The 15958-nt window shown below is 39.9% G+C and overlaps 1 protein-coding gene across 1 annotated transcript; it reads right to left on the reverse strand.

Annotated features, from left to right (window-relative positions):
• Positions 1-12791: 12791 nt before the first annotated feature.
• Positions 12792-15214, reverse strand: LOC131258261 (xyloglucan O-acetyltransferase 1). Its single transcript, XM_058259463.1, has 2 exons — positions 14969-15214; positions 12792-14394 (listed from the first exon to the last, which is right to left on the reverse strand). The coding sequence occupies exons 1-2, from the start codon at positions 15153-15155 to the stop codon at positions 13301-13303; spliced, it is 1281 nt and encodes a 426-aa protein (XP_058115446.1). The 5' UTR covers positions 15156-15214; the 3' UTR covers positions 12792-13300.
• Positions 15215-15958: the final 744 nt, after the last annotated feature.

Here is a 15958-nt window from a genome sequence, read left to right on the forward strand (position 1 = left end):
GCAATGTGACAAATGTTAACCATTTGATCTATGGGCTATTAATATTGACGGTCAAGATCATTTACATAAAAATAAGTCCAATCGACAATTCAATCCATCTATTTATTAGGCACATCATGAATTGCTTATGATTTTTTTGTTTGGCAATCTTAACCATCCCATGCATGGATTGGAAAATAGATGTCTATGGAAGGGATGGATTGGATCATCTGATCAGTTAGATTTTTGCATGATAGCTCATGAAATGTGTTCTGGACTTAATGGATGGTTTCGATGGATAGTCCAAGAAATCAATTTAACAACACTATAACTTAGAGCATTTCTCTTTTGGAAATTCTATTGCTTTAATTTACTTTCCACGAAAAAGTGAAGCACATCATGGATAGCTTATGATTCTTTTGTTAGTCAATTCCGTCCATGGATTTGGAAAATGGATGGCTATAGAAAAAAGGCCAAATAAAAAATAGATGGGATCATCTGATGATGAGTGTGATTTTTGCATGATAGCCCATGAAATCTGTTCTAGATTAATGGATGGTTCCTATCAATTGATTAGATTGTCCAAGATATCGATTTAACAGCACTATAACTTTCTCTTTGAGAAAATCAATTGCTTTAATTTTACTTTTCACTAAAAAGTGAAGCACATATGGATTGCTTATGATTCTTTTGACCATCCCATCTATGGATTCGAAAATGGATGGCTATAGAAAAAAAGGCCAAATGAAGTTGCGGATTGGATCATATAATCATTGTGAATTTTGCATGATAGCCCATGAAATGTGTTCTAGACTTAATGGATGGCTCAGATGGTTTGATTAGATAGTCCAAGAAACCAATTGAACAGCCTCCCACTTACTAGAGGATCTCTCTTTGAAAAAATAAAATAAAATTTATTGCTTTAATTTTACTTTTCGTCAAAAAGTGAACTCATAAGTGGATAGGGGTTGCAATGGGCCCAGTTCTAAGTACCCTAAACCCTAGGTCCTGTCCCTAGCCATACAGGTCCAATCCTGTTAAGAAATACAAATAAATCATCAAATGGAAGATTATTATTATTTAAATAAAAAAAACCTGTGATCCTTGATCTCTACTACAAGTCCCATAGTATAAACGGTTGGGATTCTTAAAACATAATCAGGATCTAAGGATTGTCATATGGTGAATGGGAATCTTACACAAGGTCTTTAAAATGTACATTGTATAATGATGGCCCACTTGATGATTGGACCCAACCAATGGGCCGAGCCAAGCCATTCATTACTGACCCTGGCCCAGCACAGCCAAGAAAGGGTGCCTACATTTCAAGCCCAGGCCTGGCCACTCTAGCCAAGTTTAGGGGCCCGAGCCTGGGCCCTATAGGACCAGACCATCCTGGCTGGGCATTCATAAGCCGAGCACAAAATTCATTGGAATCAAGGAGACATGGCCCACCAATTCTTGCAATTCTTGCCCATTGCAAGTGGACCATTGTTTGGTTTTGCTCAACTTTATTTCTCAACCGACCAATTTGATGACAGCTGATTGGATGCCTAAGATCATCCATCGGCATGATTTTTTGGGGTATGGCCCATCCAGATGGAACTCATTGGATTAACAGTCAACTAGGTGGGCATATTCACTGTTGTGGAGATAGCGGGATGTCATGCCGGGTTGGGCCAGGGCTTGAAATCTAAGCCTAGTGTCCAGGCCAGGGCCAATATGAATGGCCCAGCTTCGTCCGCTGGCTCATTTCAATCATCAAATGGGTCACTGTTGTATAATAGGATTGGATGATTTAAAAACATTTATGAGATGGACTCGTCATGGATTAGAAGGAGACTCGGAGTCTTTTTAAATTTTGGACCATGGTAGACTTTTGGTCATCTCACTCTTTTCCTTTTAGTGCCGGCCTAAGTCAGGAGGCCAGGGCTACGGTCAAGGCCTTATGAGCCCAATTAGATCTAGGACTTAGGTGGTTAGGACCAAGTAGCCTGGCCCAATTGCAATCAGGGACAAACACACCCATGGAGAGAGAGAGAGAGAGAGAGAGAGAGAGAGAGAGAGAGAGAGAGAGAGAGAGAGAGAGAGAGAGAGAGGGTTTTTATTTATTTATTTATTGATGTATTTATTTGACTGAGTTAGTTCTTTTATTAGTGAATAATGTATGGCTTGATTTTTCAACTACAAAGGAACTTTAGACCAAATGAATGTGTAGATCCAGACCACTGATTAAAGGACAAGATCTGTCCAATTATTTTAATCATTTGGGCGCTCAGAACTTGACCAAATTGGACCAGCAAACGGGCATCTGAATCCACTAAGAATCAGCAACAAGGTGAGTGCCCAAACTGTTCTAAATGGGCGATGAGTTGGATGCTCTAAATCTATCCAATCTGGATAGTTAAATGGGTTTTAAAATCTGTCCAATCTGGACAATAAATAGACCTAAAAGCTGGCCCAAATCGGACAGTTGGATGGACTATAAATTGGATGCCCAAAACTGCTTTTTTAAGCCGTCTGATGGATATCCAAATTGGAACTGTTGATGGAACGCCCAAAGATTTGTGGAACCGTCCTTTTAAAAAAAAAAATAATTTTTTTTTAAAATTTTTTAAATTTATAAATCATGCAATTTGGATCATTCTTGCTTCCAAGAAATCATGAATTTGTTCATTGATTTACGCATGCAAAACTGCCAATTTTGATGTTAATTCACTCGCTATTTTATGTACTTGAACCCATGCATATTTGTCCCGTAGTTTCGATTATTATAAACTTGAAAATCGGTCCAATTTGGGACCATTGAGTGGCCCACAAATCAGCCCAAAATTGAACAGTTGAAATGGTCTACAAATATACCAAAAATTGGACTGCGAGAAGGCCTGTTAATGTGTTAATTGTCACAAATTGGACAACTAGATAGTCCATAGGATCGTCCAATTTTGATCCATTTGTGATCCTTAAATATTTTTAAAATTTGACTGTTGGATTGGCTATGAAACTGACCATTTTCGACCCTTGATTTGGCCCGTAAACCGGTCCACAATTAGACCATTAAAAAGGCCTACGTTTTGACTCATTTGTGAACGGTTAAAAAGTCCACAAATCAGCCTATTGCTGGCCCATATGTTGGCACATAAAATCGTCCAAAAGTGTATCCCGAACCTGACCAAAATATGGACCAGAAAATTGTCCAAATCTGGGCACGTGGATGGTCCAGCAATGTGTCCAAATCTGGACCTTTGGTTGAAGTGCACACGCCCCTTCATTTTTCTTGTACAAATCTAGTACCTTTGTCATCATTGTTTAAGTATGATTGTGATGCACGATTTCTCATCGTATTGCCATTATTTTGGATTTTTAATCTAGTTGTAAACTATTGTATACAAGATATACAAATTGACCCAATATCTGACACATAAGATAATGTACAATCTAATCTTAAATTTGTGTATAACCTATCACATTTGATTGGGTACAAGATGTTGTCTAATGTCTTAAATCTGTATGGAAAAGGGTCAATCGATGATATCAACAAATGCTTGATCCCATCGAGAGAATTTGAAAAAATCCTAATTGATTGCTGGACAGTTTGGAGTTGTTACTCAATGACATTGAATGTATTTTTAATGTCATTGACTGGTCTTCAATGACTGTCGATGCTGTCAAAGGTCCCATCGAAGGCGTGCGCAGAAATGCGTAAGTGTACAATTTGTTTCCTATTCCAGTTGCGGTAGTATATATATTAAATGTAATCACTATTAGGGTAATGTTAGGGTTCTTTACGATGTGGTTTGAGAGTGTTTTGGAGATTAAAAAAAAAAAGGCTAGAGCTTTTCCTCTTGAGACTTTGATCAGTAAAGTTTCAACTCCTATAACTTCATTTTTCATAGTGCATTCTTGCTTTGTGCTATCATTTTTTTCCACAAGAGTTTTTCCATATAAATTTAGATTGTTTTTTAGTTGGATTTTTTGTGCGATAGTGATTACTTTGTTTGATTTATCTCTGCATGCCTTCGCAAGTACTAACAACTAGGATTAGAGCTAATATTGGGAAGCAGATCGAATATAAAGACAAGGTATCTATGTCATGCATTTAATATGAAGTTTGATGTAGAGAAGTATTCCAGAAAAAACAACTTTGAATTATGGAAGGTGAAGATGAATGCCCATCCACGTCAATAAAGATTGGAAGATGCATTCCTTGAAAAGCGACTAGAAACTATGAATGATAACAACAATCACATGTATGATGTGTAAATTTACAATGAGAGCAAATTTTCTATGAACATTATGAGGTGGTGGGCAAGAAGAACTTTTTCTTGAAGATTCTCTGGTAATGGTTTGATGACAATCTCAATGGAAAGCATAGGTGCAACTGTGGATACACGAGGTTACGCCTCAGTAGTAGACTCTTGAGAGTTTCAAAACGAGATCATGGGTTTGAGTACCCATTGTGTACGGGTGTTAAAAAAAAACTCCGGATATAATATGACTACAAGGTTTACTCCAAATCTAATTATATACATTCTTTAGAGAGGGAAAAGACTCCCTGTTAATAATCTGGATGAAGCCCATTCAAGATCACAAACACGACATTTTTTTAACCATTCATCTAGAATAGTAACTAGGGACATACGTTAGCCTACTTCTTCCCAATGCTAGTGCAGTGCAACATAATATTTTTTCCACTGAAGATTCACATTGCTACACATTGGTGATTTCTTTTGTAGCTGGAAATTATGAGGTAAATCATGGTGCTAGGAATACATTCCTGCAACTTTATTCTGCGGTTCCTTAGCAATTTGGATTTTTAGAGCCAACTCGCTACTAATTTTAGTTTTTATAGAATAAATCGATCAAGTCATCACAGCATAGTTGTCACTCATCTAACCATCATAAGTCAGATTGTCTTCATTGAGTTCTTGTTTAGGATCTATTATGGGTAAAATGATGCTAAAACAAATGTATGAGACAGATGAGCTAAGCAGCCAGACTCGATGACTATGAATTGCTTGAGGGCCAGAAAATCACCTCGACCTTTTGTGCCAACCAATGACTTTGGAGGTCGGTCTTGTTCGCTGACCTCAAGAGATGACATCGACCTCAGGTACTGACTTCGACATCGGAGGTCGACTTCGGATATCGACCTAGCCTATAAATATACCTGCTACCATGAGTAAAGGTACAAAACAAATACACCGATTCTACTACGCCTACTGTGAATCTATAAACTTGGCTTAGGGCCTTAACCGGCACCCCCAGTGTCTTCTCTTATTCTCCATTAAATCATAGGTACCCCGGTTAGTAGGAGGCGAGGTAGGATTAAACAGATTTCAGCATCAACAGAATCTACAATATAACCTAACTTTTTCCTGTGACCAAGTAACAATTTAGCTAACCATGTCCAGGTTAAATAATTTGTTTTATCAAGAAGAATGGTGCTAATAACCATATTTGAATGTTGATTGGAAGGATAAAATCACTTGTCACATACACAACAACCACTTATGGGCGCAATCAAACAAACACTATACAACAACTTCAAGTTTAATTACAAGTTGATAATAAAGCATACTATCAAACTTCAAGAAAATACTAGATAATATACTTGGCAACTCAAGACATTATGTCCAAACAAATCAACCGTAACATGAGATAAAAGACCACTTGCATTGTAGTATACGAAGGAACTACAAGGGACGATGACAGTACTCTAATAATCAGCGGGAGCACTTTGACAATCAGCTGGGCTCCTACCTAGGCTGTCTCTACCACATTCGCCGATGACTGCTGTTGCGCGTGGCGACTAAAGAGACGATTAAGGAGAGGGCTATAGAGGAAAAAGAAAAAAATTGGAGAGAGAGAGAGAGAGAGAGAGAGAGAGAGAGAGAGAGAGAGAGAGAGAGAGAGAGAGAGAGCTACGTCTTCTCAGATACCAAATTGGGAGATTGAAGTTTGATTAAGATTTCAGTTTTCTAAACTAAAAAATGAAGTTTGAAAATTAATTGTGTAATTAGGATTTCAGTTTTCTAAACTAAAAAATGAAGTTTGAAAATTAAGTTGAGTGCTGAATGTTAGTACCTATAAGTACTAAAAAATGTGTTTATAATTTGTTTAAAAAGGCCTTGATGTATGAAATTAAATTAAATTAAACATAACTCATAAATGTCTGAAAATTAGTAAATTGTTATATTTGCCCCTACTGTCTTAATTACTATTTTCTGTAGGGTATGAGAATACAAAACATATGATTGTCATGCCACCAAATTTGGTACACTTATTCACAATTACGATACATCTTTCAAACCTATTCTTTTTATTGATGGACCATGTGTTGTATTCTTCTGAATAGAATATTCATAACCCTTTGATTAGTGTCCTTGAATTGGACAACTAAACATTTCATATTTAACTAATAAATGTTGATTTAAAGGTTAGGATCATCTAATATTTATTTATTATTTTTGCATGATCCAACTATAGTGTATCCCTATTGCTAGCTTATTTTAGGGGATGCACCAAAAAATGAGGCAGATCCAAATCTCAAGTGGACCACACTATAGGAGAAAGTGGTAATTGAATGCCTACCATTAGAACATCTTGGGCACAAAAGTTTTTGAATCAAGCTGCTGTTTGTGTTTTCCCTTCATCCTTGTTTATATGACCTACTCAACATGTTAAATGAAAAACAAACATTACAATGAGCCCTAGGAGGCGGATTGAAGGCTCAAGTGGACCACACCACAGGAAGGAGTAGGGAACAAAAGCTTTGGAAACTTCTCGGGGACAAAAGCCTTGGATCAAGCTGATATTTATGTTTTCCCTTCATACAGGGTTTATGTGACTTTATGAACAAGTTGGGTGGCAAATAAAAATCACGATGGGCCCTAGAAAGTTTTCAACGGTGGGAATTTAATCCCCACTACTTCCTATGGTGTAGTCCCCTTGAGTCTTCAATCTGCATCTTTTTTGGCTCATGCTGTAAAATGATTTGTCAAAATGAATGGATAGCGTGGATAAAACATATACATCACGGTGGGCACTGCATATCCCCTTTTAGGATTGTCTGTCGCCCAATCCGTGCCCCCATTGTGGGTCTGCAAAGGAGTGGATTATGTGCGGCCTAGACTCATCCAAGAGAATACAACCCTTATTGCGGCCCCACCTTGATGTGTGTATCCTATATCCATGCCATTCATCTATTTTTAAATACATTTTAGTGTATGAAACAAAAAATGAAGAAGATCTAAGGTGGATAATACTGTGGGAAACAGTGGTGAATGAACGCCCCACCGTTAAGTACTTCCTACAGCCCACTGTATTGTTTATTTTCCATCCCAATCTGTTGATAAGATTAAAAACTTGGATGAAGGGAGAAAAACAAATGTCAGCTTGGTCCAAAACTTTTGTGGCCCATTGATGGTCATTCACCACTATTTCCCTGGGTAAGGTTCACCTGAGAATTGGATCTGCTTCGTTTTTGGGTTCAAGCCCTAAAATGATTTGAAAAAACAGATGCAGGATGTGGATGTTGAATACAAATATCAAGTTGTACTCCAAGTAAGGGTTGCACAGTCTTGAAGGTGTGGTCCACCTGAGATTTGGATATGTTTCATTTTTTAGCTCATGTCCTAAAATGATCTACCTAAATGGATGGACAATGCGGAAAAAGTATACATATATTAAGATAGGCCCACGGTAAGGGCCCGCACCGTCTTCTGTGAGACTGGGGCCTCATCTAATCGATTCGTTATGGAAACACTCGTGAAACCCCATCACAGGCACCACTTCTTGGGCACCTCTCTAATAATATAAGAAGAGAAGAATGTAAATAAAAAAGGAAAAAAAAAAAGCGAAAGGGTGAGAAATGCTCTAGTGGTCTCGGAGCACTCTTAGTGCTAGTTGCATCCTAGACAGTTCAATCCAGACACTCATTAGGTCCAACGTACATTTCATTGGTTAGCATCTAAATATGAGGCAATCTGACAAATGTTAATCATTTGCTCTATGGGCTTTTAATATTGATGGTTAATATCATTTACACAAAATAGCTCCAATCAACAATTTAATCCATTAATTTATTAGGCACATCATGAATTGCTTATGTTTTTTTTTTTTCTTCTTCTTCTTAGGCAATTATAACCATCACATACATGGATTGGAAAATGGATGGCTATAGAAAGGATGGATTGGATCATCTGATCAGTGTGATTTTTGCATGATAGCTCATGAAATGTGTTCTAGATTAATGGATGGTTCAGATTGATTGATTAGATTGTCCAAGATATCGATTTAACAGCACTATAACTTTCTTTTTAAGAAAATCAATTGCTTTAATTTTACTTTTCACTAAAAAGTGAAGCACATATGGATTGCTTATGATTCTTTTGTCAGGCAACCGTAACCGTCCCATCTATGGATTCGAAAATGGATGGCTATAGAAAAAAAAGGCCAAACGAAGCTGCGGATTGGATCATGTAATCATTGTGAATTTTGCATGATAGCCCATGAAATGTGCTCTAGACTTAATGGATGGGTCAGATCAATTGATTAGATAGTCCAAGAAAGCGATTTAACAGCACTCCAACTTACTAGAGCATCTCTCTTTGAAAAAAAAAATAAAAAATAAAATCTGTTGCTTTAATTTTACTTTTCACCAAAAAGTGAACTCATGAGTGGATAAGGGTTGCAATGGGCCCAGTTCTAATATGTCCTGTCCCTAGCCATACTGGTCCAATCCTGTTAAGAAATACAAATAAATCATCAAATGGAAGATTATTATTATTATTTAAATAATTACAAAAAAAAAAAACCCTGTGATCCTTGATCTCTACTACAAGTCCCATAGTATAAACGGTTGGGATTCTTAAAACATAATCAGGATCTAAGGATTGTCATATGGTGAATGGGAATCGTACACAAGGGTCTTTAAACTGTACATTGTATAATGATGGCCCACTTGATGATTGGACCCAACCAATGGGTCGAGCCAAACCATTCATTACTGACCCTGGCCCAGCACAGCGTAGAAAGGGTGCCTACATTTCAAGCCCAGGCCTGGCCACTCTAGCCAAGTTTAGGGGCCCCAGCCTGGGTCCTATAGGACTGGACCATGCTGGCTTGGCCAATCATATGGTTAGTATCATCCAATGATTTAGTGTGGTGACCCACGAAGAATGGATTGAACTAGATGGACGGTCAAGATCGATGATTTGGGATTTTCGGATATAATATGAAGTATGGACGATCAATTACTCGCCCATCAGATGGTTAGGATCGTCCGTCCAATTTGATTTTGGTGCATTGAGCTTTTGAGAAGTAGCACGACCCGATCAATGTTTTGCAGTAAATGGTTAGCATTATCCAATCTTTGTGATTGACCATAAATATTGGACGTCTAAAATCAGACGGTCTAGATCAACTTTTTGAAAAATCAGCCAAAATGCCGAATCGTACTTTTTGCATGGTCAGGCAAACATCCAACCTGACCTAGGTATACTGGAGATGGCCTACCACTACAAGCTCCGTGTGGGTGGAACTTTCATGAGATCCAACCCGTCCATCAGGCACACACTGCCTCATGTTCACCATGGAACATAAAAAATAATGATAATCCCACAATCAGGTGGGCCACACCATGGGAAACAGCTAGGATGTGGATGCCGTCTTCTTCTTCTTCTTCTTCTTCTTTTTTTGGCATAGGGCCCATGTGCTGTGCCTATATTCCATCCGATCATTCATCTGACATGCCTCATCGGGATGAAATCACTGCCAAAAATCATGCTATTCCAAAGCTCAGGCGAGCCATACCATGTGAATTCAGAGGTTTTAGGTATATTTTATTTGTTTCCCTCTGGCGTGGCCCACCTGAGTGTTGAATCAACTAGGTTTTTGGGATCACTGTAAAACAAGGGGTGTTATACCTGATGAATGGTGTGGATATCATGCAAGTGGGCAAGCACTTATATACTCTGTGTACTTACTAGTAGGGATGGATGTGATGAGGTCGATCACCGTCTTCCTCAGGGGATAACAATGATAAATTGTTGATCACCGTCTTCCTCACGTGACAATTCAAACCTAGGATGTATTTTCAATGAACTTACTATTTGTAGACAACCTCTATACCTACTAGACTTTGTGGTTTTTGGCCAAAAATGGTAACCAAACTTTTCTAAGCCCTTTTTATATTGGGCATGACTTGTGATCAAAAGTTTAATTGAACTAAAACTTATTATTTATAGTAAAAATAAAAGTAAGTGGGACTTTCGACCGTCGATCTGATGGAATCTCATAAATCCGATGTGGGCAACTTGACATATCAGGGTTGGTTCGCTTAAGTAGGTCCTACCTCAAAATCACATATAATATGTTGAAAAAACTCATCCCAATTTGTAAGATATGACTGATTTAAAGTTCTAACAGTTTGGATCGTTTCTGCCTCCGATCTTGGTCCATCTTTGCGATGAAAGTGTCTTCAACCTGCTCTACATCATTTGCCCAAACAAAACCTAAATCCTTTAATAAGTTCTGACATACATATGTAAAGTTTTGTTTTCTATAATTATCATGCGTTTGAAAAGATGGAGCCCATGGTTGACTCCATTTGGCACGTAAAGGAAAATGCTAGCGAAAAATGAAAAGATTTATAATGGTCCGTTTATTAGGTGGGCCACTAGTGGTGGCAGTAAGTCGGCCTTTGGGTCAGGTGGGGATCAGCCCTAGCATATGACCTGTTTCTTGAGCAAGCTAAGATTTGCAGCCAAACCTCACCCGATCCACCAAAAATTTCTTAGGACCAAGCTTGACCTGACCCAACCTATTCAATTGTAATTTGGTTGGGTTGGACCGAACCAAACTAATCCGACCCATCCTAAGTCTAAGAATACAATATGGGCTAAAGGTTCACACAATGGTTAGATGACTCAGTGACTCGGATCGGATCATTCAGTCTCAGGTCGAGTCATGACTTGCTCAATTCAGGGGTGAATCAGCCTAACTCACTGGAGTTGGGGGATGACTCGGGATATCAAACTGGATCCAATCTGACCGAGTCCAAGTTGACTCGCGCTAGTTGTGGGAAACTCATTTGAGTCTTAAGTCCATGCTCGACTGTTGTCCATCCCCATTTAGTCAGAATGTACATGCATACATCATAACTAGATAACCATATGGGAGAATTGACTCGGTCAGCTTGGGTTGGGTTCAGCCTATTGATTGATGTCTTAAATTTGTAAATTAATTGTTTGTCGATGATAACTAGATGCCATTGAGCAGACTTCATTGCCATCGAAAGTCGGCTCAATGCCATTAGAAAAATTTGAGAATTTCATAATTGGTTATTGGACACTATAAGTGTCCTGCTTGATTCATTGAAAAGGGTTTGATGTCATCGACGAGTCATTGATGACATCGAAGTCCTATCGAAGTGCCATCGGAAAAATCCGAGAAATACACATTTAGTCGTTGGAATGCTTTTGGTGTTTTGTTCGATGACATCGAAGGGGTTTTGATGCCATCAACAGTCTATTGATGCCATCGAAGTAACATCGAAGGTGTCATTGAATAATCGTGCAGAAATTACGCAGAGTTGTGTAAGTGCGGGATTTCCTTCCTATTCTGATTGTGATTCACCTAGAGACTATATATGAGGTGTAATCGGGAACATGGGGTATCAAGAGCTTTCTAATTTGTTTCTAAGGTTTTAAGGGTGTAGGTTGGGTGATTCGAGGCTTGTTCGAATTAGGTAATCTCTATTTCTTATAATTTTCTGCTTTCATAGTGTATATTTGTTACTTTGTGCCATGGTTTTTTCCCTCAAGGATTTTTCTACGTTAACTTCGGAGTCTTTGGGCTTGGGCTTGGTTGTGCGATTAGAATACTTTGCTTAATTCATCTCTGTGTGCTTCTGCTGTCCCCCAACACAACCCAATCTTGTATGTTTACTTAAATGGACCTCATCTGCTAGCCCAAGCCTGATCTGCCATCCATTTAGGTTGCCCCGACTCAACCACTGCCACCCATATGGGCCACCAGCGGAATCCGACAACTGACTGAGTTAATGGAATTGGCATTCGTAGATATAGAGTACACCTTTAGTCTGTTACTGGGGAGGCGTTCGTAAGCCGACCACAAAATTCATTGGAATCAAGGAGACATATATGGCCCACCAATTCTTGCAATCTTGCCACTTGCAAGTGGACCATTGTTTGGCTTTGCTCAACTTTATTTCTCAACCGACCAATTTGATGACCACTTATTGGAGGGCTGAGATCATCCATCGGCTTGATTTTTTGGGGTATGGCCCATCCAGATGGAAGTCATGGATTAACAGTCAAATAGGTGGGCATATTCACTGTTGTGGAGATGGTGGGATGTCGCGCCGGGTTGGGCCAGGGCTTGAAATCTAAGCCCAGTGTCCAGGCCAGGGTCAATATGAATAGCCCAGCTTGGTCTGTTGGCTCATTTCAATAATCAAATGGGTCACTGTTGTATAATAGGATTGGACGATTTAAAAACATTTATGAGATTGACTCGTCATGGATTAGAAGGAGACTCAGAGTCTTTTTAAATTTTGGACCATGGTAGACTTTTGGAGATCTCACTCTTTTCCTTATAGTGCCGGCCTAAGCCAGGAGGCCAGGGCTACGGTCAAGGCCTTTTTAGCCCAATTAGATGCAAGACTTGGGTGATTAGGACCAAGTAGCCTGGCCCAATTGCAACCCAGAGACAAACACACCCATGGAGAGAGAGAGAGAGAGAGAGAGAGAGAGAGAGAGAGAGAGAGAGAGAGAGAGAGAGAGAGAGAGAGAGAGAGAGAGAGAGATTATTGAGATGAATTTACCTTATTTCTGCACAACTGAATCCAAAAGGTGAAAGTCTCTTGAATTGATTCTAAAAGAATTGCCTAAGAACAATTTACACCATGAAAAATCTTCCTTGAGACAAATAGTGGAGGAGCATCTGGCCTATCCTCCACTCATGACAAAACAATCTCTCTCGGCCTCTCATTTCTCCCCAAAGACTGCCAAAATCCAATCCTCCCGAATTCCAAAATATACTCCACACACAAACACACATAAACCAGCCAAAAGAATTCTAGTACTATCAAAATGTACATTCCACATGCACCCACACACCAAAATCCATGTGCTAGTGTGACCCACCTAATGAGTGGCTCAGCCCCATTTCATCATCATGGTGCAGCCACATTCTGCACATATCCAACGTTCTCCCCATGGACATGTTAGTGGGAAGGAAATGAATGGAAATGAAAGTTCAAACACCCACTGTATGTGATCATTTCTCATCTCTTTCACCTTCCTCCATTGGCTTCACCCTCCCATCTCTTCATCACCTCCAACAATATCTCATTCCATGTGTCGATGGGTCCCGGCAAACACCAATGTACACAATCATTCTGAACACGCTCCGGGACACCGTCGGCGAATGGGAAAGGATACATGTAAGGCCCGGGGTGTCCGTCGGGCCTCATTAGTGACAATTTGGTCACATCCACTGCCTCCAACCTCAATTTTGTGTCTATCCTGTTCTTAGCCACATCCACCTCTTCTAACTGAATATTCCTCATATCAGCATCCATCCCTTCCACCACCTTCTCCCCTTCCTTGTAAGGCTCCTTCTTTGGACATGCGCCTGCCTTATCCCACTCACCTTCGAAATGAGCAGGCGAGAAGGTGGTGACCATCACCCACCTGTCTTTCCCATCATTCCTATCAACGACGGCCTTAAGCGTCGTTCTGAAAGCCTTCCTGAATACATCAAAAAATCCTATCTCAGTGTGATTAAAGCCAGGGCAGTAATGGCAGCCGAGGATAGAATCTTTTTCATAATAGACGGCCGGATGGAGGAACCAATGGCCTACTGAGAACACTACCATGTCCATCTGGCCTAATTCCGACGCCCATCTCTCATCAACCAAATCCACGTACAGCTTGTTGTGATTGGGACCCGTTGCGGATTTCTCTATACCCTTCACAAGGAATGGAGACCAGTAGACGGAGATGGTCACGTTATGGGAAGGGAAGTTCCATTTCCTGAACTTGTTATCTTCCCCGCTTCGGTACAAGAGATTCGGCGAAGATGCGCTGGACACAAGACAAAGGAGAGATTCGAGCTGGTTTCTAGCCATGGAATCTCCAATGAAGGCTAGGTGCTTGTTTCGGAGGAGGCGGAGGAACGTGGATGGCTTGAAGTGGGGGAGCTTGCACCGGGCGGGGCTCCATCTCCAATAGAGGTAGCCTGCGTCGGGTCTACCATGATTCAAGCAATTCTGACCATCTTTGATCGTGCCACAGCTTGTGCCATTGTAGAGAGTGCCTGATGTATCGCGTACCCATTCGCCATTTGAATAATCGCATTGGATCTTCTCAATCTTCTCGACGGTGGCTGAAACAATGAACAAGAAAAATCTCTCCGCATTCACATACAGGTAACACAAAAGAATAGAAACACAAGCATGTAAGAATTTTATTAGGTGGGCCTTATTGATCAACGGTCTGGATTGTCTAAGGGTTGGATAGTGTGATAGGGAGTACTAGTGTAACCTACTCAGTTGTGATATATCTAAAATCATGTAAGGGGTGGTGTGCTACAAATGTCACATTTATTGTTTTAGTTGAACTGGGATAACCAAATTTTCTTTTTCGAAATTCTAAATTCATCTACGCATAGCAAAGGTATCAGAATCATCCATTCAGCATAAATTTCTTAAGTAGCCATATAGCATAGCATCCGGAACATGGATGGTTCTGATTACCAGACCATCTTAGCATGTGGGTGGCACCCCAATGGAACAACACATGCTGGCGGACATCCGTCGCAAAGCATAGCATGGTGAGAATCATCCATTCCATGTAAGTTTGGCTTATATAACATGGATGGTTCCAACTTCCAACCATCAGACCAGACCATCTAACCATGACAATGATGAGAATCATCCATTCAGAATAAAAATACACACCTTGAGAAGAAGAGATTGCTGTGGTAGACATGATGATGGACTCATTCTGAGAGGGCTTGTCCTCAAAGAGAGGAGGGTAGTAATAGAAGCGAAAGAGAGCTAAGGGAAGGAGAGAATAGATAGCCCAAGGTAGAAGCTTTTTCGTCAAGAAATGAGATTGGTCTTTGGATGGGTATGTGCTGCCCATTTCCTTCTTTTTATGAGGTGGGTATTCTTCTTTTATTGGGAGATGGGCTTCTTTTGTTTGTGAGAGAGAGAGAGAGAGAGAGAGAGAGAGAGAAGGAGAAGGAGAGAGGATTGTGGTAATGGAGGGAGAGTCTCTTGGGTAAGATTGGAAGCTTTGGGTGGAGAGGAGAAAAAGGTGGTTAGATTTAGTCAATGTAGACATCGAGAGAATCTTATTTTTTTTCTTCCTCTACTAAATTTGCAATTGAAACCATTGGTCTTGATTTCGTGACACTTGCAAGCTGGAAAAATTGGGAGATATTTCTTTTTATCTCTCTTTTTCTTGTTTTAGAAATATATTCACATGCAACCTTGTATGTAGACTTTCAAATACATCTTGTCACCTTTGTAAAATGTTTGAACAGTGAAAGTAGTTATGACCTTTGAATGGGCCACATCGATATCGCTTCATACTACCATCGACACTAACGGTGTAGCTCATCTGATGAGAGTGCTACTTTGATTTTCCCGTCCAATAATGTTGTTGAAGTGGCCCATATTTTTAACGGCTAGGATGTTCTCCAGATTTGCCTTGTTAGTGGGAAGGAAAGTGGTGTATGTGAAAGTTCACATGCAACTGCATCGCTTGAACATTTCACTTTTTTAAAGAGGAGGAATACGGAAGCGGATTCCCGGCCAGAGGGCGTCACTGGAAGTTCCTGCGCTCGGAACCAAGGTGGGGCCCACCGTGATGGTTTTGAAAAATCCACCCCGTCCATCCCTTTTGAAAGCTTATTTTATTTCATGAGACCGTAAATAAGAGGG

This window comes from Magnolia sinica, chromosome 10 (assembly GCF_029962835.1).
Source record: "Magnolia sinica isolate HGM2019 chromosome 10, MsV1, whole genome shotgun sequence".
Lineage (NCBI taxonomy): Eukaryota > Viridiplantae > Streptophyta > Magnoliopsida > Magnoliales > Magnoliaceae > Magnolia > Magnolia sinica.